The sequence below is a fragment of the Camelus dromedarius genome, chromosome 21, assembly GCF_036321535.1.
Source record: "Camelus dromedarius isolate mCamDro1 chromosome 21, mCamDro1.pat, whole genome shotgun sequence".
Lineage (NCBI taxonomy): Eukaryota > Metazoa > Chordata > Mammalia > Artiodactyla > Camelidae > Camelus > Camelus dromedarius.
In genome coordinates, this window is record NC_087456.1 from 33,855,038 (window position 1) to 33,877,530 (window position 22,493).

The 22,493-nt window shown below is 37.6% G+C and overlaps 1 protein-coding gene across 1 annotated transcript in view; it reads right to left on the reverse strand.

Moving 5' to 3' along the window:
• KCNT2 (potassium sodium-activated channel subfamily T member 2) overlaps positions 1 to 22,493 on the reverse strand; it is a 172,798-nt gene that overhangs the window by 98,504 nt on the left and 51,801 nt on the right. The window contains exon 8 of the mRNA XM_031438358.2: positions 4,047 to 4,155. Within this exon, the coding sequence (XP_031294218.1) occupies positions 4,047 to 4,155 (109 nt within the window). The remainder of the gene's footprint in view (positions 1 to 4,046; positions 4,156 to 22,493) is intronic.

Sequence of the window (22,493 nt, forward strand, 5' to 3'; positions counted from 1 at the left end):
TTAATGAACACTCGGAAATACCACTACCAAGGGCACTGGACGCGCAAGTAAACGGAGGGGGTGAGAGGAAAAGCCGTGGGGCCCTGAGCACAGCGTAGATGCTCAGGGCCTCCCGGAGCACGGCTATTTGAAGCCGTCTAACGCTGACGTCATCTAGCTGACCCGCAGACCGACTGGAACCAGAAAACGTATATTAACCCAGAAGAAGAGAAAATGAAGATCGGAAGGGTGTCAATGCGCCTCGGGAGCTGCGTTAGTCAGGGTCCTGGCTGAGCTAGTTTGGGGACTCTAAAATAAGAGATACTTTTTTTAAATTTTTTTTCTGTGAAGGGGGAGGTCATTAAGTTTATTTACTTACTTATTTACTTACTTATTTAAATGAGAGGTACTACTGGAGAGTGAACCCAGGACCTCGTGTGTGTTGAGCACACACTCTACCACTGAGATCTAACCTCCCTGACACAAGATATATTTTTTAAAAAGTTAATATTCTCCATATAAAACAACAGAGGGAGGCAATTCATCCTTGACCCATGGTCTCCATCTTTGTCCCCACGTCCACAGGCCAGAGGAAGACGAGCACCAGGGAAAGAATGGGGGTGTCTGGGGGGTAAGGACTTAGGGACTCCAATAGCACTCAGACCTACGGCGGGGCTGCCACTAAAAGAGCTGGCCTTCTTCTGTCACTAACTCATATTTCCTTTACCTTATTTGTTTCAGAACTCATATTTATTATTTTCCTTAAATACTTGCAGTCTACATAGCACTTAATTTAAAAACATATTGTTAGACCATGTTAGGTGCTGCATTACATTGATTTCTGTGCTTGGTCGCTCAAAGTCTTAGCTTCTCTTTTCACTTCGTATCAACTCATCGAATCACAACAGCTTGTGAGTGTCAACTATTTTTAGTCAAAAATCTCCATTTATTATTCTCTCTCCTTCTTAATGGAGAAATTTGAGTACTACCTTAAGCTGTGTTTTCAATTAGTGGTTTGATAATCCTTTAATAAGGCAGTGCCTAGACTATTAGACATTTTCCTCATTATTCTACTTAATTCAACTCCCAAACTTGGTCTCTTATTATTAAATCAATATATCTTTGAGCTGTCTAATTTCTACTGGTGCTCAAAGGCGAAATTTCAAACGTGTTCTGTTAATAAGTGGATCTTCAATTAATGTGTAATACAGAAGACAATACAAATTACTTTAGTCAAACAATATTCTTTTTTAAAATTAATTTATTTGTAAAAATTTGGGGGGGAAGTAATTAGGTTTTTCTTTATTTATTTTTAATGGAGGTACTAGGGGTTGAACCCAGGACCTTGTGCGTGCTCAGCACACGCTCTACCACTGAGCTATACCCCTCCCCACTAAACAATAGTCTTAACAAGATGTATTAGATACGTTAAATTAAGTGAACTGTTTGGATGATTATTTATATTCAAGTAATGTTATTTATCTGTTTAAGGTCTTTGTATCCAAAACATGTAATAACTCTTACAACTCAATAATCAAAGACAAATAACATGATTAGGAAACAGGCAAAGGATGAATAGTTTTTCTTCAAAGATGATATATGAAAATGGCCCATGAACACACAGAACAATGCTCAGCATTATTAGCCATGAGGAAAATGCAAATGAAAACCACAGTGAGACACCACTTGGCCTCCACGAGGATGGTTATGACGAAAAGCGCAGGTATTAACAAGTATTGCTGAGGACATGAAGGAATTGGAATCACGACACACTGCTGATGGGAACGCGAAACACGACGGCCTCTTCAGAAAACGCTCAGGCAGTTCCTAAAAGAGGCTAAACAGAGCCACCGACGCCCCAGCGATTCCACTCCCAGACACACACCCAGACACATCAAAGCACCTGCCCACACGGGAAACCATACGTTAACATTGAGACCAGCCCTATTCTCCAGGCTGGAAACAACCCAAATATCCATCAGCTGATGGACAGAAAAATGAAATGAGATGTATCCGTACAATGGAAAATTATTCAGCTGTAAAAAGGAAGAAAATACTGATGCTTATTACAATGTGGATGAACCTCAACAACACCTTGCCGTGTGAAAAAAGCCAGTCCCCCCAACAGAAAGCACATATTGGATGATTCTATTTATATGCAACTTGCAATGCCCAGAATAGGAAATTCTATAGAGACAGAGGAGATTAGTGGTTGCCTCTGGTTCAAAGGGTTTGGGTAAAATGTGGGCACCTGTACAAAGGTAGAGAATTTCCTTATGGGATGATGCAAAATATTCACGAGTTAGCAGGGACAGTTGCACAATTTTATGAATATACTAAAAATATTACATTGTAGCCTTTAAAGGGTGAATGATATGGTATATGAATCAGACCTCAATAAAGCTGCTATAAAGAAAGTTATTTTGGAGGGCCATAGCATGTACTGTGACAATTGATTGTGAAATAATTTTGTAGGTCAATCTTACTTATAGGAAATCCTTCATTATACAGTAACGATGTCTTCAACAATATCACTTTCTTTTTCACTTTGGCGAAATTCATTAGATTATATTAAGGAAAGTCCTATTTTAAAGGCCACTGAAATTCTCACTAAACTTACATCAAGTGCATTTTGTCCAGCAGGCAATACGGTGTGCCAATACATAATATTTAGTAGGAGTCGGAAAATGAAGTTTAATCAGTCTTCAAACACTGACGTGTGATGCGTCAGTGGGCCTCATTTTATCATTTGTGCAACAAGGAAACTGGACTAGACGCTCGGCTCTGAAGCTGTGTGACTCTACGACAAAGACGCATGACGAAATAACAAACCCTTGTGAAGAGTTCTATGAACGTGCAGTTAATTGGCGGCAAGAGTTTTCTGTATTTTACTTCATTCCGTCGAAATGCTGAGTCCTTCCATCAAAGAAAAATCATTTCATTCATGATCCTGTTGCATCCTTTCCACTGCAAATCTTAAAGGCTTGTAAATGTACAAAACAGAAATATTTATATTCAGAACTTTGAGAAAATTGCTCCTGGGAAATGCTTTCTGTCTCAATAGAGCAGAGACACAATTAGAGGTAAGTGAGAAAAATCTCCTTAAAAATACCAGAGGGCATTCACTCTTTTTCAATTAGCAATTTCTTCCATCTAGTACTAAATCCCAGGAAAGAATTTTCCTTTTCCTTGATTTATTTGACTTGGCACTTCACCTAAATAGCTATCAATTAACTCACTAAATTTAAATAATCACCACCACAAGCACCACAGCGGAATTTACGTGAAAATCAACATTTTCTAAAACACCAAGTAAGGAAGATGGAAAGAACGACATGCAGTGCAACATCTGTCTGTTTAAACAAGAGCAGTGGCTGTGTTCACGGACTATATTTTTCTTGACCATCCAAGTCAAAAACAATCTCTGTATTTTATGAAATTCTATCCAAATAAACAAATAGGAAAGAACATACTGATGATGTAACTTCCCCCAATACCTTGAAATCCATATGAAAAATGATTTCTTTCATATTACATTAGCAAATCTTATCAACTACTTTATCACTAACAATTATAAAATTTTAAGTTTGAGCTCATTTGTGCACATACAGCTTTCAGATTAAAACTTACCTCAGAAATAGAAAAAAAAAAGGGTTTTAAGATCCTATAGTCGTGACTGCCATCATCCCATTTTTTAAAGTTTTATTTGCTAAGTATTAACCTTGAAAATAGAAGCGATGCCCTAGTTCTAGGCCAAACACACGGTGCAGACACTTAGAAACAAATTATCTCAAGACTAGTTCGGAAAGATAACAAACCACTGTCATGGGGCCTTGGACCCCATCACGGGACCTTTCTTTTTTGTCCGTCTATCCCGCTATCCATCCATCCACCCACGCATCCATCGGTCAGATGAAGATAACTCACACAAATACAAGCACAGGTACATCTCAGCTGGACACCCTGGCTTACTGAATTTCTAAATCACATAACTGAACTTATATATATATATATATTTATTTATTTATAATTTAAAATGTATTATCTTAAAGAAAAAATATACTTACTGCCCTCTAGAGGTATGAACCAGTAGTGTAATAAGTGTAGATGTTGCTGGGCATATACAGTTTAAAGCTAACATGGCGTATTTAAACTCTTCTTCACAAACAACATGATCTGTTTGAAATAAAATAGGTAAATTAGAATAATTTACCTTGGGATAGTCATATTTTAAAGTCAAATAAAAAATAAAGCAATGAATAAAATTAACAAAAGTTTCCATATAAACACACTTGTTTGAGAGATGTTTTTCACATGTGCAATTTTATCCCCAGAAAAAAATGTTTCATAAGAAAAGGAACTAGACTGGGAGGTGAGTGACTGACAGCGAAGGGCTCCAGCCCCAGATCTGTCTTTAAGAAAAGTGACAGTCTTTGGCCAAACGTTATTTGTCCTACGCCTCAACTGTCCGAGGAGGTGAGATGTAGGTGGGTTTGAGTCACAGTCAGACCCTTATAAAGTCGCCTTTAGTTCTGGTAATTCTACGGTATGAACTACAGTGGTGCTGATGTAACACATAATTGATTTCTCAAATTCAGAGTCACACGACATAAAGACTCAGAAAGTAATTATTAAAAGATGTGGCAGATAACATCTGCACAATGTAAGTAATAGATTTTGTACAAATCAAAACAACTATAATATCAATCAATGCACATTAATCCTGAAATAAATTTAAAATGGGTGTCTCATCAAAACACTTACTGCAAGGTCTCTGCAGTTCATGTCCCATGGGACTTCACCACTGCTATGGACCAGTGTCTGCTGTGTCCCCCTTTCTTTATCCAAAAATCAGTATCTTATTTCAGTTATCTTGCTCTGCTGTTGCACATGCATATGGGATGGGGGTGGGTGCAGCAGAATCATTTATTAATGTGTTGCCAGACCATTAGATCCACCTCTAGAACTGACTCTGCATCGCCCAGATATCCTGGCTTTGAGTTGGATGCAGCAATTGAAGCAACTTTGGAGTATTTTTCATGATAATGGATGAGTCTCTTACTGTATAGGGAAGATTTTGTACTTGGGTCCTCGAGGGGACAAAAAAGCTCTGAACCGCATCTGAAACGACTATCACTTCGTGTTCGTTCTCTGCTCTCCCTTCAGTAACGGAGGCCCCCATTTCCCTCATCCACCCCCCCCCCCCCGTGTTAGCTGGGAGCTTGGCTGCCCAGGAGAAATGACACATCTCCGCCGCCCTGTTAGTTAGACGGTTGCCAGCCTAGGTTTGGTCCAACTTCAGAATTACTATGGTGCAGACACTTTCCCTAAACGCCTTCCTTCTTGCTGGTGAGAACACACACATGGCAAAAGCCCCGCCTTGACGATGCAAGAGTCAAACCTGCCCCTGCTTCCTTAATGGCTTCTAACTCCCCTCCCTTGTTGAAGGAAGCATTTCCTCTTTCAAAATTATATGCATTCCCTCTTGTATTCTCTTCTCGTCCTTTTAAAATTTGTTATTTTTGATTTAGCTCTTTTTTGGTGTTTTTTTGATGTAGCTCCTATGTTGCCTGCGGTTAGAGCATCAGCACACAGGGTCAAGTAAGCCGGGCCACGGGCAAGGTGCTGGTTCTTCGCCATCTAACCTGCCTTATCTTTAACATGTGATGAATAATAGTATTCGCCTCCTGGGTTTTCTGAGGAGGGAAGTGGACAGTGAGTATAAAATGCTGATCAGAACTCCAAACAGGTAATATTTATCATCACAATCCTGCCTTGTGAAAAATTTAAGAAGATACATTTCAATAGACTCCCTTGAAATAATGTCAATAACACAATTTAAAAAATTAAGTAGCAAACGATATAACATGACTCCACTGTTACACAATTAAAACACGATCCCATTTTTACAGAATTGCTGACTTCTGCATATAAGCTCACTTGTGCACGAATGTCTGGATAAGCACAAAAATTCTAAGAACAGGAATCAAACTGTTAATAGGAACTATCTTAAAGTGTGGGAAACAGGTTGTCAAAGGCTATGACTTTTAAAATAGCAGGATTATGTGAGAGTCTTGGTTTCTGTTTTATTGTTATTTTTATTGTTTTTAATTTAAAAGCTTTTAAGATAAGCAATCCTAATTAAAGATATAAATTGATAGAGATGAATCAAATCTATTTTCAAGCCCTTTTTACTTCATGGAAAAGTAATTTGTTAACTACTCTTTAACAAGTCAGCATATTTTTTAAAGTCCGCCTCGCAGTGTTTCCTGAGCTCTTGTACGATTCTGCAGTCCTGGAAGCCTCTTCCATGCGGTTGCTAGGTAACGGCTCTTTGGAAAGCAGTAAACAACAGCAGACAGAGCACTGAGCCAATGCAGCCCTGAGTTCTGACTTACAGAAATCAAATATCCTTTGAAAAAAGCTTTTAAAGAGAAACACGAAACGGTAAATTTTTTAAAAATTGAATGTTATTTGTTTTTATTTTTTGGGGAAAGAGTTTATTACATACACTGACTGAACAAATCGCCTTTTAAATTGCTCACACATACCTTTCACTTATTAGACTCTGTTTATAAGCATGAATGGGTTGATTGCCATGAAAATTGATTCTTTTTTCTTAGAGGAGAATAGTCTCTAACAATCGAGTTTTATTCTGATCCTGTTGCTTTAATCAATAAAATACTAATCAATGTGTGCACACATGCGTGCGTGCGTGCATGTGTGTGTATGTACCTGAGCAGACATCAGAGACTTCTGCCAATTCTGGACTGTGAACCAATCACTAAACGGCTAAGAATAGGTTTCAGTAAAGCTTTAAAAGTCATTTAGTTTCACAAGCTCTAAATATAAGAATGCTTATTAAATATACAGAATTCAACCCAGTTTGAGATTGGCAACATCCTAAAAACAGATTTATTTCACTTCAGTGATACTGAGTATAAAACACATTTTTGCGTTTTTATAATTGCTTGAATCCTTTATGTTATCTGAATGCTGTCATGTTTCTTTTAATGCGCCACACTAATTAAATGCTCAAAGGGAAATCAAGTTTCCTGTATCCTAGAGCAAAACAGTTTTGATTTCATTAGCCTCTCTTTCCTTTAAACGTGTTGCAAAAACAGCAGTCTTGATACTTTTTGAAAAACTGCTGTCCTCAGAACTCTAATTTATTTAAGTACTGATGGGAAGTATTCCTTTCTCACGAGCTCATGATAGTTACTGATACCATGAGAGTTAATGATATAGTTACTAAGTGTCTTCTCAGTACTATTTTTAAGGGTTTTTATGCCTTTTTTCATTGAAGTAGAGTCAGTTTACAATGTTTTGTCAATTTCTGGTGTACAGCATAATGTTTCAGTCATGCATATACATACATATATTCCTTTTCATATTCACTAATAGTATTATAGTAATAATCCCAAACAAGATTTCAACGTATATGCTAAATGACACATATATATGTATGTATGCGTGTGTATTATTAAACCTCACCAAAGCTCTATGACAGATGCTGTGTTAAACAGGTTTCACATAGGGAAAGAGATGTGCAGAGAGGTAAAGTAATTTGTCCAAGCTCATTATTAACTAAAATTCCAACTGCCTATAAAGAACTCTACATAAGCCACGCAAGTCTAAAAATGATTAGCCGTGCCCATTACAGTAAGCGACACCTTCCAGTGGGTTTTCGCTCTCCTGCACTTACATTAATGCTTACTGCTTGCTACCAGATGGATAAATGGTTCAAACAGCCACTAAATGAAACTGATGACTGAAAATTACAGCCACCACATTCCCCCAAACCCTAGCATTTAATGAGGGAATCAGGAAGGAATGTTGCCAAGTCTGACCTTGAAATCAATTTCGTTACTTTTCGGTCACACACACCCCAAAACTGCAGCTGGACTAAAATGGTGTGAGTCACTGATTCAAAAGGATTTTGAAAGAGCCTGGAAGATTTATTAGTAGCAAATACACTGTGATAAATCTTATGAAGGATATAAATGCTAGTGCTCTAAGAAGATGCAAAGGGGGTACCTTTCCTGCCCTGGGGGAATAAAAAAAGCATCCCTAAGAAACTGATATTTAAACTATGATTTTAAGGTCAACTAAGAATAAACTGAAAGACGAAGAAAGCATACAGAGGTAATTTTCTTAAAAGTAAATCAGAGAGGTAGGAGGCTACCTAAATTTTTATGGAAATAAATTAACAGAGATTGGAAGATTAAGGAGAGAAAAATATCACAAGGTTGCTGACAAGGTACGAGGCACTGAGATTCAGCACAGAGGTAAGGAAGTCCTATTGTAACAGAGAAAATCTGGAAATGGTAAGTGAAAATGAAGTAACACTGGGAAAATGCAGCAGCAAAAATCTGAGGAAATGTTTACGCACTGGTTTCCCAAAGCTAAGAATTAGAAGATGGGCTAGGGTTTGGCATTGTGACTGCAGGAGTAAGAGTATGTTTTGAAGAGAAAAAAATTTCACCTTGTTAAGGGCCTGTGGGCTGTGGACCATGAGTTCAAAGTGACATGAGTCTGACCCGCTATTTGATTTTTTTTTTTTCCCCAGGAGCGCTCAGCCAAGGAGCAGGAAGACAGGATCCACCTGTTTAGCATTTTGTTTGTATGTTTGTTATTGTCAATCAGGGGCCATAAAAAATAAGACAAAGGAAAGCAGTACTGATACGAGGTTTGGCTTAAATGACAGACCACAAAGTTCAGGCTGTTTAAAGAGTGCAGAACAGAAGGAAGGAAGGTGAGGCGGAGAAGGCTTCAGACTGGTGAGGCATCAGGGTGACCTCAGCTACTCGTGATGAAAGCACGTTACTTCTTTTTCTTAACTGCGTAGGGGAGGTGGAGGGGGACGCTTTAGACAGCAACGGATGGTTGAATTAGTAAAAGAGAGAGAGGACTGAGCCGGTATTGTGAGGTTTGAACAGTGTAAATAAGACTGGAATCATCTGGGATGATGTTAAGGTCCAGGTGTACACAGCACTACGTATCTTTTCCTCTCTACATCTCAGGAAACTGTTGTCAGTTAAGCTGGAAAATAGACCTTCCGAACCAAGCACTCTATGAAGATTAAAATATAATCCAAGCACCTGTAGAAATGCATCGTAAAGCAGGAAAATGTTGCAAACGTTGTCCTGTGCTTGATTTTAAAACATTATTAGATTTGGAGCCACAAGGCATAAGTTTGAATTCCACGTCCTTAAGGATGTAAGTCTTTGGGAAACTAAGCCTCATAACACATCAGACAAATAGGTACAGTTATTAATGTGCCTGACAAAACTGTAAACTTCAGACTGAAATAATGCAGAAGAACATGCAGCAAGCTGTAGAGTCCCATGATAAGTAAAGTTTTTCTTTTATAAAAATAGATAAGTGGAAATATGCACTTACAGGCATTCACACCTTTCCCTTACCGACAGGTGATGCTATGATTTGCCTTATCCTCCCCCACAGATGACAACCCAAAGCCGTATTTACAGTTGTCACGTACAGTCTAGGACAGCTGTTTTCAACGGTGTCGTTACTCAAGACAAAACTGCAAAGGAGACTCTCGACTCTTCTCTTCTATTAGGTATTTAGGACACAATTATTGGCCACTGCCTGGCTTTTGGCCATCTCCCAAAGTAACCAAATCTTTTCCTTTCCCTCCAGAATGCCCATACTTGCAGAAAAATAGTTAGGTAGATGCCACTATCAACTAGATATTCATCCAACAGTCTTAGTAAAGAGACATACAAATGATGATTGAAATTTCAATGTTACCAGGAGGCGTATGCAATTAAAAGGAGTTTCTTATTGCAAAGTGAGGTTGACTTAACAGGATAATTCAGCCAAGTGTTTGGACTTGCTGAGTCCTTGCCTACAACAGATTACCCTTCCTCAGCACCACCAACCTTCCACCCAACAGCCCCCACGATTCTTCGCCATGAGGTTCACATCAACAGAGTCCCCAAAATAATATGTTTGGCATTTCAGTCCTTCATGGTCCATACACTCTTGGACCTTAGGGGATAATTCTAGGGGTTGCTAAAAATTCTGTCTCAAAGGAAGTAACTTTTGAAAAAATAAACTGATTTGAACTATTGAATGATGGATCTTGGGATAATCTAGAGGGAAAAATTACAAAGAAAACATTGATAAATGTGCAAAAAAGAGAGAAAGCTTCTGTCAGTTAAAAACACCATGAACACAACCCAAAACAACTTGCAAACTGAAAAAAATGCAATTTTTTAGAAGTCAAAATGTTAGTAATTTTAGAATTTGAAAAATCTCTATAATTCACTAAAATAGTCACCCCCGTACAAAATAAGGGTAAAGGGATGTATTTTATAGACAAAGGCACATGCAAACTAAATGGACAATAGATACATGAAAATGGGCAACTCTGTGAGTAATCAAAAGTTTAAAATTAAAATGAACTATTCATGGCGATACCACAAATCCCTTAACAGCACACACTCCGGAAACAGAGAACAGGCATTCAAGGCTCAGTTCTACCACTTAGTACGACACCAGCATTTTACTTATTATCTTTGTGTCTCAGTTTTCTCATCCGTAAAATGGAATCATAATAGAATCTCCCTGGGGTAGCTGCTAGCCTCCCTCGCAGCCTCCTTCCGTATCCTGGTATTCGTATCCTGGGTGGTTCCCTCCTACACAGAATAGGGCTGGTCTGTGTAACCGGTAAGAGACTTTGGAGATGAGGGGGGCAGCCAGGGCCATGCCATAGAAGATGGGGTGGCTTCTGCCTTGCTCTCTTTTGGATTACTCGGTCTGGGCGAAGCCAGCTGCCACGTCATGAGGACCTCAAGCAGCCCCAAGGAAAAGCCTAAGAGGTAAGGAACTGAGACCTCCTGGCCACAGCCAGCACTACCTTGCCAACCACGTGCGTGAAACAGATCCTCCAGCCCAAGTCAAGCCTTCAGGTAACTGCAGTCCCAACTCACATCCTCCCTGCCACATCCCAAATATCCTGATTATCACCACTCCCAAATTCCTGAACCACGGAAACTGGGAGATAATAAGTGTTTATTGGTTACAGCACAAAGTTTTGAGGTTGTTACACAGCCATAGATAACTAATCGACTACCTTACAAGGTTGTGATGAAAATTCACCAAGTTAATCTATATAAAGTTCTTTAGAACCGAAGTCGTTGCACGTAATAAGCATTGTGTAAGTGCCTATGGCCGTAACAATAATAATAGTAATACAGTTCTTATACTATTTTGCATTCAACCAAGGGGCAAAAGTTCAAAGGAACATTGCTCATCTCTGCAGCGGTAAGTCATAGATTTCTGGAGAGCAGATTGGCACTGTGGTGCACTTATCATTTACCCTAGAAATTAAACTGGATAATCATCCTAAGGCTGTTGTCACACAAGTTCACAAAACCCTCTTTTGCAATAGTTGAGCTTTTGTTTTCATTTTTGTTTAGTTCTAGACAAGACTGAACCTTAATAAGCTGAAAATCAAAGAATATTGAATAAACAATCCAAGGAGAGACTGACTTCATCAAAATCACTCATCTGTAATTTAAACATATTGCAAATTCCTTTTTCTTATTTTCATAAACTTCCAAAACTTTTTGGAAATAACTTCCCTCAGCTAATTACATTCACCTTGGTGATTTAAAAAATAGCTACCACATTTTAATAAGTTGATTTATTTTTCATTCCTTATTGCAAGCTGAGTTTAACCTTCTCAAGAAGGGAGCGGGTATTTGCTAATTATTCAGATTTAGTCCCTATGACTTATTACACAGAAAAGTTTGACAGTTTAAATGAAAACTTGGTGCCAGTGAAAGCTGATTTATTAAAATATTAAGTGAGAATTGGTTATGGGCTATAAAACTTAAAAATACGCTAACTGCACATATCCATAAGTTCACATACAGTATCTTTTACCACATAATAACGACATTTCAGTTTCCATAAATAATTATAATCTTTACAAACATAAGTCCTTGTCACAATTAAATGAACACGTTCCCTGCTTAGATATAACTATTTGCGCATTTTTCATGGTATTAACTACACTTGATAATTTGGACCTTGTGGGAAAAGATTTGAAAATATAAACTCCATAAATAAAGTAAAAACAGCCATCAACACACTCGCCTTCTAACTAGTAGCACATTTCCAGATAAAACTGAAATATAATTTAATGTACGTAAGTAGTATTAGTAAAGTTGTTAGCCCTCTTCAAGGAATTTCGTATCTTGCTTATTTCATGTGTTTTGCTCTTCACGTTAACATCTTTTATAATAATTACCTCTAGTTGGGTAATTCATATACACACCACATCTCATATGCTTCATGTGTCTATTCTCATGGGGCTCGACATTTTGCTTCTTTCTACATCTATTCTTACAATAAATAAAATTGTAATGGATGTCCCTTTATTTAAATCTTGGGTGTAGCGCATATTACTCCCTTACGAAACCGCGTAATTTTGTAAACAGGGGTTATCTGATGTGTCCACCCTTGTTAGATTTCTGCATGTGCATCCTTTTACTACTTCAGACAATACTGTCCCACCAAGCAGTTCCCAACAGGACCTGTGGAGTGGCATGCTAAGAACACACGTTTTGAATGGCACTGCTAAAAGAAAATGGAATGACGCGGGAAAAACCGCCAGGGATCCGTATTTAGACTTCCGGTCCTCTTTTCCTGTGTCATTCCTTCTCCTCCAGAATTCCTTCTTACCACATCATGATGGAACATTACTTGTATATTTGAAAGCTGTTTGTGAGATCATGGGAAATGCGCGTATATATATATAAATCGGTCTCTGTCCCCAGTCCCTGACACAGAGCTCCTGAGACCTGTGCAATTTCCTGGGTAATAAGATCACTAGGACCATCTCTTGTTCTAATATTTGTCTCTGTCCCCAGTCCCTGACACAGAGCTCCTAAAACCCTTGTAAATTCTTAACTGCTGAGAGCCCTGGGAGCTTCTTCTGTCCTAACGAGGTGACCCTGGGTGGACTACTGGATGGGTCCTGGGTGGGCACCAGGCACCAGAAAGACCAAGCCGTGCTCAGAGGCTCGGAACTTTCGATTCCACCCCCATCTTCCAGAGAGGGGAGAGGAGCTGGAAATGGAATTAAGAATTGGTCATGCCTCTCTGAGGAAACTTCCTAAAATCTCAACAGTAGGCGGCGTGGGGAGCTTCCAGCTTGGTGAGCACATCCACACTCGGAGGCTGGTGCACCCCAACTCCACAGGGACAGAAGCTCCTGTGCTCAGGACTCCCCCAGACCCTCCTCAGTTTATCTCCTCATCTGGGGGAGTCTCACGGGACCGAGCCTTTAACCTGTGGGATCTGATTCTATCTTTGAATAGACAGTGTCAGAATTTGGTTGAAATGTAGGACACTCAGCTGGTGCAGCAGAGAACTGCTTTGTGCAGGGGGAAAAAACCCCACACACTTGGTGAGCACAGTTGTCAGAAGTGCAGCGTTGGGTGTGCAGAGTAGAGGCGGCTCACAGGAGGAGAGCACTGGGTTTCCCCCACAGAAGTGGAAACACTGGAGTTTTTTTTTTTCTTTTCGCTATTTCATATATTTTTACATATTTTTATTTTACTGAGTTATATATTACTTTTTAACATTCTTACCGGATCATTTAAGTTTTTAATGATACACTCTGTAAACTACACAGTAAAGAGAAACTATGAGTGGAGCCCTGTGCTTGTCCCTGGAGCTACCAAAGTACTTAAGAAACTCATATTCTGGAGTTAAATGAACATCCAAGCAACCACAAATGGATTCGTTCACTGTTATTCATATAGTTCACATTAAATGTGGGAAGATAGAAAAAGAGACAGAAAATTGCAAAGATAAAATAAAATGATTTCTCACTTCTCTGTGGTTCCCACAGTCAAACGATGATTAAGTCTGGAGATTATGTCTGAAGTGATTCATGGATCTGTTCTCACCCCCCACTTCCATTAGCACCACTCTGGTTCAATCGCTCAGTCTCGCTCATTTGAGCGACCGTGCTAACTTCCTAAATAATCACCCCTATGAGGTCCTTTATGTCCTCTTCCCTGCAGGCCACACTTTCCCTGGAGTTACTTCGTTAACTACTTAAATTTGTGTACCTTTACCTAAGATTTTCATTAGTCTCTCACTGCTTCTCCAACAACATTCCAATTCTTTAGTAAAGCCTAATTCACAATCACACACACACACACACACACACACACACACACACACACGGCTGCGCATCTGTGTGCATAGCACTTTTTTACACAGTAGGCGTTGAAGCAACGTTAAATTAGACCAACATCTCCTCATAAAGTTGCCATCTCCACTTGTTCGCCATCCTAGTATTAGGACCGCATTCTTCCGGGATTAAAAATTAAGAGACTCTTTTCAGTACAGAAGTAACTACTCCAGAAGTGGGGATATCCTATCACATCGTGAAAACTTTTCCTAAAATAGGGCCGTCAGATTGACTAAGCTCATCAAGCCAAATCTGGTGAGACCAGAACAGAGCTGAATGCACGAGGTTTGATATACATGGGTGGCGTCAAGGGTTGGGGAGGCGGGCCCCGAGGTTGCAACCGAAGCTCTCTGTAGAAAGATTAAGCTCAGTTGGAAGGGGATTCTTGGGCAGGACGTAAAGTCACACTGGCTGCCTGGTTATTAAAGGGAAAGAGGTTAAAAAAAAAATTAGAACACCTGCCACTGGGATAGACAATTACATTCAATACACCACTAGTGCCTGTACCAGCTCATCGCTCACAGCAAGTCTCATAAAAAGGTTTTGAAGAAGTAAATGAGAGTGGAAGAGGATATAACTGTTCTTTACAAAACACCGACATCAGGAAACTACTCTACAGACTGAATGTCATAGGTCTAGGATTGTCCAGGCACTTCCCTAGGACAGAAGAAATATGCTGCTCTGGTTTTCAGAAGCATGACATTGAGTCTCTGAGAAATATACAACTAAGAAAACTAATGGAGAAAACACAAAGATGCCTTAAGTTAATTAAGTTATAAATGGTCCACAAGAAAATGGCTCGGAATACCTAGTGGTCAGGAGCAATTAATCAAACGTCAAAGAGAACAAGCAGGAAATACGGTTTGGCCCATATATTAAACGTGCAAAAGTCACAAAAAGGAAAAACAAAAAAGTGACTGATATTTTGTTAGGAGGAACAAAATATAAGGATACATTTAACTAAAAAATTATTCATTCAATTTTTTTTTAATTTTGATTAAATGGGTCATGGCTATGTAAGAAGTTAATATTCCATTAAGGTATGTGATGGGAAAGGGTAAGCAGGAATTTACTCTTCCGTAAATCTAAAATTATTTCAATAAAAAATTTAAAAATATAAAAGCAAATGCAATGAAAAATAAAAAATTGATTCTCACCTCTTAGGGGTGAAAATGCTACCTTGGGTATGTAGCAGAATGTCATTCTTAGGAAAAGCAGGCTTACGTAAAAAAGTGTGTCTTTGTATGTGTGTGTATCCACACAGAAGAGATGAAGCAAATGTGAAAAAATGTTCATTGTTGAATGTAAATGGGGGAATACAGGTTTTCATTGCATACTTTTCAAACTGTGCATGTTTGATTTTTTGCAAAGTAAAAAATAGTGAGGAAGGACAAAAAAAATTAGATTCCAAATTGCGCTGTGTTTGAACATGGTCATAAGTGGTTTCTGGTAATCTCCACAGTAAGACAAAAATCAAAAAGAAAATAGTTCTACCTAAAAACAGAGACTTTTCAAAGTTTTGGTAATTTATCTTTTGAAAATACAAGAATTCAAAGCATTATGTTCTTAAGTAGGTTGTAAGAGTGAAGTTTAACATGGTGTCTATGTGGGTGTTACATGGGAAGTGAAGAAATTATTCAGCATGAAAAGCTCGCACCTCACCATTTGGTGCAAGCCAAGCCTTGCACATACATATGTTATTTAGAAACAGCTAAGATAATTTCCAATATTTATATTGCTTGAAAATATTTTTCCACTCTCATTTTTGGGAGGAAAAATTGAGGCACTGGAATTTCTGGTGCTTCAGTTAAAAACTTCATGGTGGCTATACTTTTAATTAAATCATTTCTCCAAGGGGTGTGTGTGTGTGTTTTAAACAATATTGTTTTTATAATGGTAGTTGTCCATGACCATCTACTATAAGAAAAATATGTTTGCAGAGTCTTGTTGAGTATTTACTTTTGCCCATTTTAACTTTTTTGCAATTAAAACCTTTTTTTTTTTTAAATTTCCTAGAACTCACTCCTACAGTTCTAGTTTCGTGAATCATTCTTCCAGGCATGCTTTAGTTGTGAAGTAGAAAGTATTCCATTCATTCAACACGTTACTATTGTGGTCTGATTTTTCCTTTCATTCACGAACTTTAATTCAAATCTGTTACTTTGGAAATATCATAATCAAAGGGAAATAAAATTCATAGAAAATTCACAAATTCATTTGCAAACTGAGTTTCACATTCTTTACACTTACAAGTTTCTTTACAAACTGATTTTTACATTCTTCACTCCTACTTGTGGGTAAAAATTTACCAGTTTGTTTTTTATATCTTCTTACGTTTGTCAAAATGAAGTGGGAGATTTTCAGAGGACCCAGTAATTGAAAGAAAATTAGTTGACAAAAGAAAGGGAATTGAATAGTCACAAATGACATAACACTTCATTTAGCAGGGGGAGTGGAGAGTGGTAACCTAAATTTAGCAGTTAATTAAATCATATAACAGGGACTAATCTCCCACTGGTTTTATAAGTAATTTCAACTGACTAGGAGACAAACAGTAAATTTTTTGATTCAACTGACAAATTGGAGAGTGCAGTTCATTCTTTGAGTTCATTCAAGGCTTTTCTGTTAAGAAGTTCTTTTCCTAGTAAAGTACAATTTTTTTCTTGCCCATTTGCTTCATTTTGTGTGTTTTCTTCTAATGAGTTTCAGAATGCAGAGTGAAGAAAAAGATACAGGTTTGGTTCTCTTCCGATTAAAATTTGGGCTACAGATACGCATCCGAACACTGAACCATTGTAACGTTTTGCCTTTCTCATCACGGTTTGGTCACTAAGGACACAGTTTATGAAGGGCCCAACGATGTGGAGGCATAATCTTTTTTTCCAGGAAATTTCAGGTAAGATACTTGACCTGGGAGAGGCTTTCCTGGAATTGCTAATCCCACAGGAGGCTGACAGAGTACAGGATGTTCTAAAACCACGTTTCACATCAGTCATAGTTAGGGACCACTGCCTTTACTTCTTCCTATGCTTCAGTACCAACTGCTACTTCTAAAATAGGAGCGTATTGACAAAAATACGCCTCCCTGAAAAGGAGATGTAACATAACCAGAGCTATATTTCCATTCAATTTTTCATCTACAGAGGTTGACAAAAATAACCCACCGGAGTCTTTTAAAAATAACAAAGACATAGAAGAATATTGGCCGCCAGAAGGAGGAACCAAGTGAGATGAGGCTGACATTGGAAGTCTGAAGATGCGCTGCCTACGACAACGCACAAATGACAACCATCACCGCAAACGTGCCGGGAAAACGTGGAGAGCCGCGATAAGCTCACAGATACAACCTGTGAAAGCCCGGGAAAGGGGAAAGGGAGAGTTCTGGAGTAGCCTGAGACACTCGGGGAGCGCGGCCCTCAGCACTTGGTGGTTTGTGTGCGCAAAGGATGGAGGATGGACCAGGGGTTTCGGTTTGAGTTCTAAGCAGACAGTGCCGCCGGGGAGAATCGGGGAGAAACAGACTTCGGGTCGCGGAAAATCAGGAACTATCTCTAGACATCTTAATTTTGAGACCGTTATTAGAAACCTAAAAGGAGAGACTGACTATTCAGTTAGAGGTACAAGACAGGAGTTCCTTGCGGATATTGAGGGAGAGATTTAATTTTGGAAACCATATAAATGGGTGAGCTCCCCTTAGGAAAAGGCATTATAGGGAAAAAAAGGAAATTATTTTGAATTTTCTTTTTAGAGAATCTTATGATGTGTGGAAAAGTGCAATTTTATTCCTCTTTTTCCGATGCTTATTCATTTTATTTATTCTGATAGCCTTACTGACTCCTTCGGATTTCCAGGACAATGCTGAGTAACAGTGGCTTCAGTAGGCAACCTTGTTTGCACCTAATCTTAAAAACAGACTTTCAATATATGATCATTAATTTTTTTTTCCTATAGGTTATTTTGTAGATAACTTGCTTTAGGTTAAGAAGTTCTTCTATGATTACTTTTGAGCAGAGGGAAGGGATTTTGAATATGGTAGGTGGACAACAAAATTCTATTTTTTTTAAACCTGGGTGGTGGCTATAAGGCTGTTTCTCTTGTAAAAATTGGTTAACTTATATATTTGTTTTATGTGGTTTCTTATATGTTAGATTTTACAATAAAAATATTTTTTAAAATACATTCTTTACTTGCACCTTTCTAATGTCTTTTTCTTTCTTTTTCTCTTTTAGTATTTTGAATGGATGTTGAATTCTCTCTCAAATGCTTTTTTTTATATCCATTGAAATGATGAGAATATCTTCTCCTTTAAAATGATGATCTGTTTCTAGAATAATTTCAACGTGGTGATGATATATTATTTTTTAAATACATTACTTTGTTTTGCTAGTATATTTTATATACTTTTCCAACTAGGTTAATCAATTAAATTGGTCTCTGTCTATCATGTCCCATACTCTGTTTAATGAGTTTTGTATCAAGGCTGTAATCTCATAAAAAGAGTTGGGTCTTTCTGTTTCTACTCTCTGGAAGATATGTTCAAGCTGAAAATTACGCACTCTTTGAACGTCCGTAACAAGCTCTTTTGAAAGCTTCAAGCGGATCCCTCACTTACTTTTCCTGGAAGCAAAGACAATGCAGTCTTGTAGGAAGATAAGAAATAGGCTCCTAAGATTCATGACAATCATCACCTTGATAGGTCCTCATCACTCTTGGCTGATGTTCTTTTGAGTATTGTTTTTTTCATTATAACAACCCTGTGGGGTCGTCTCTCTCATCACCCTCACTTCACATATTGAAGAACTCAAGCCTGAGAGACGAAGAGGTCCGAGGCCACGCAGTTCTCCTACAGTGGAACTCAGACCTGACCGAGGCCCCGCCTCACTCCAGCACTAGCGATGTGCATCTCTTTCCTTTGACAAACGTATTATAAAAAGGACAAACTGCCGAAAGGAAGCATTGTTTTCCTATGAACCAATTTGAGTTTATTTTCTTCTAGGAAATCTGTGGTGATTAAAATAATCAAATTATCTGTGACATACATTTTTATTTTACTTGAATCTCACCGTAATGTGTAGTATTGCCGCATACCTGGGCTTATATTCAGAAATCTCTCATTGTAACTATCGTTCAGCTGAGGATTTTGTTCTTTCTAGCTCTAGGCTTCCTATTTTACCACCCTCCCTTGCTGACTGGAGTAAGGGTATCTTTTCTATCCCTGAAATCATGTCCATAGGGACTTTTCTTCTGTGAATCTGATCGAAGTGTAGAAGATTATTTTAATTATACTTATACTATAATAATTCTTATAATAATCCATTCAAATAACAGTGTAACAATTCCATTATTTACTTTAACGAATACCTACAGTCATTTCTGGGGGGAGAAAACAATCCATAAATGGTATAAATGGTAGATCTGCATAAAGTAATAGTTACTAGATTGTACATTGTTTTTGCTTTCTAATATTGTAAATATTTATAAGTTGCATTTTGGAGTTTCTCCTCTTCACCTTTTAAAAAGACTGATTTACTTTTAAAAATATATATTGATTACAGTCATGGTGGAAGTTCTATAATTTAAGGTGAATTGAAGAAGGTAATTAAATTAATGAAAATAAAAATATCTTATTTTATATCTTGTGATAACTGGTGTAATGCTATTTAATAGTCATGACACTATAAGGTCAAAAATATAATGAACATTATCAAATAAATATGATTTCAGATTAAAGCAACTCTTATTTTATTACAAACAATATTGGTTATTTATTGCCACATACCAAATTACTTCAAAACTTAGTGACTTAAAGCAATCAATATCTTATTTCTCAACATTCTGGAGGTCAGCATGATTTCTTGGGTTGGCCGATGGGGAAGCCAGCAGCTAAGGAGCTGGGGTGCCTGGGATGGGGGACCTCACTTTCCATGGGATGTTTCATCCTTGGGAAGACTAAATCGGAATTCTTCACATGCAGTGTCTGGGAAGTGTTCCAATGAGAGGCCAGCAGAGGTTGCATGGCCTTTTAAAGCTTAGTTTTGAAGTCACACAACGTAGCTTTTGTCACAGTACGTTGGTAAAACACAAGTCACAGGACAAGCTGTATTCAAAGGACAGGGGAATAGATTTTGCCTCCTCATGGAATCAGCTGCAGTGTGTAATCACAATGGGACACACACCCGGGGAGCACAGCTCACTGGAGACCATTATTTTAACAACCTACCACACCAACCAGATGACAGCTGATGCACTGCCGTTTGAGAGGTTAAATCCATAATCTTTTTAACCTCATGCTGAGATAGAAAATATACTACATTGGTCTGAGAGGCTCATACATCACCCCAAACTGTTTCTATGGCATTTTAATGAAACTGGGGTGCTTTCATCTTTTTCATAACATAAAAAGAGTTCCTTTGAGATGTTGTAATCACAGCCATAAAAGAATATAGACACTACTAAAAGGAATTTCAGCAGACGCCTTAAATAGGAAATACTGAGATCAACTATTGGGTTAGAATTTTAAAACAGCTCCTGCATTTCAAAGGATTTAGCGAAATAACAGCAAAATAAGAATGTGAAAGAGAATCATTTCAAATAGCTGTTGTAATTTTTTGTTTGTAAACTCAGACTATTTCAGTGTGTTTGATCTACCTGTTGTAAGCACATCAGTGGCTATGCTAAAGAAGGGAAGAAGAACTAAAACTTGCTCTGAAGTTTAGTTACGACACATTCAAAATACACACTGTCTTCCCAGACTACATATTGTTTTAAGATCAATATTCAATACCCATTTACTGCACACCTAATATGTTTCAGAGATTACTGATTTAATCCTCTCTGTGAATTCTAACCAATGGAATAGAGATATCATATTATCATGGCCATTTAACAGGAGAAAAATACTGCGGCCAGAATACTAATTTGCTGAGCTAAATCCTAAGTGGTGCCACTCAAAGTTAAATTTATATTTTAAGAATTTTCACTAGTGCTGTGTCCATTACCTTCCTAAAAACGTTATCACAGCACGTCATTATCAGGTATGAAACGTTTGTAAAAATATTCCTTTTCCTAAGTAATAATAAAAATTAGGCAGCTTTATTACAAAAGTCTTTTAAATAAATAATCGGCATTTCTCGAATGTTAATTACAAACATAACTGGCAATAGAGGGAATATTTTACATGTATTTTTCCATTTAATTTCAAAACAGCTTCTACAGAGGAAGTAATGTTATTTTTCATTTTTGATGTAGGAAACAGGCTTAAAGAAGCCCTGGCACTATCTGAAACCATTTAAGTCAGAATCACTGATTAGTACTTAAAAAAAAAATCTTCAAAACAGTTTCTAAAATGCCACCAAAGTTGAGAGTCCTTGCTTTAAGCTGTTTCCTATAGATTTTTAGAGAAAAGTGACATCATTAGTAGCAAGGCTAAAAGATGAGAGACAGAGCAAATTGAATCCCAATCATTTCATGGTTCTCTTGTTATTATTTTAAAATTTCTTAGTGTCTATAATTTTGCATTTAAATATCGTATACTAATAGGTAAGCAGTTTAAGATAATGTGAACACATCTGAAGGAAGTACCTTTTGCAAGCACATACTTAAAATGATGTACCTTTTAATGACTTCTGAAGTCTTAGACTATTAAGGTGAAATTTTTTAAAAAAGATTCTTAATATTTGAAAAAAAATGTATAAATTACTGCCTGGATCAAAATTAGTTTCTACAGAAGCATTTAAGAAAAAAATAAAGTACCATTTTACTGTTCAATTTTCTAACAATTTAAAGTATGATCTCATGTGAATAATTATTTTAAAAGCAGTGCCTCCTCTATGCAAAATCCACGTCTCTCTTTTAAAAATTTTTTTCAAAGTCTACCCCCAAATTAAATCTATTTAAAACACCTGAATACATTTTAATATATTTCTCTGTTGTGTGGTAAGAATGTATATAAAATACATCTACAGCAAAGTATTATCTATCTATATGTAAACGTAAGTATAACGTAATAGAAACAATATTTGAAACCTACGTCTGTATGCTGTACACGACCATCATGGCTTATCTATTCATGCTTACTAAGGCGTCCAGTGAGTTCAGTTACTAAAATCACCAAGTTTTATAAAAAAAGAAGAGATTCACCACAAAGATTCTCATTTTAAAAGGAATAAGTTCTCTTATAACAAGTAGATGATAAAAAGAAAATCTTTCTGTCCTATAGAAACATGAATAGAAGAAGTTACCACTAACTTCAGAGACATAAGTCTTACAGTCACAA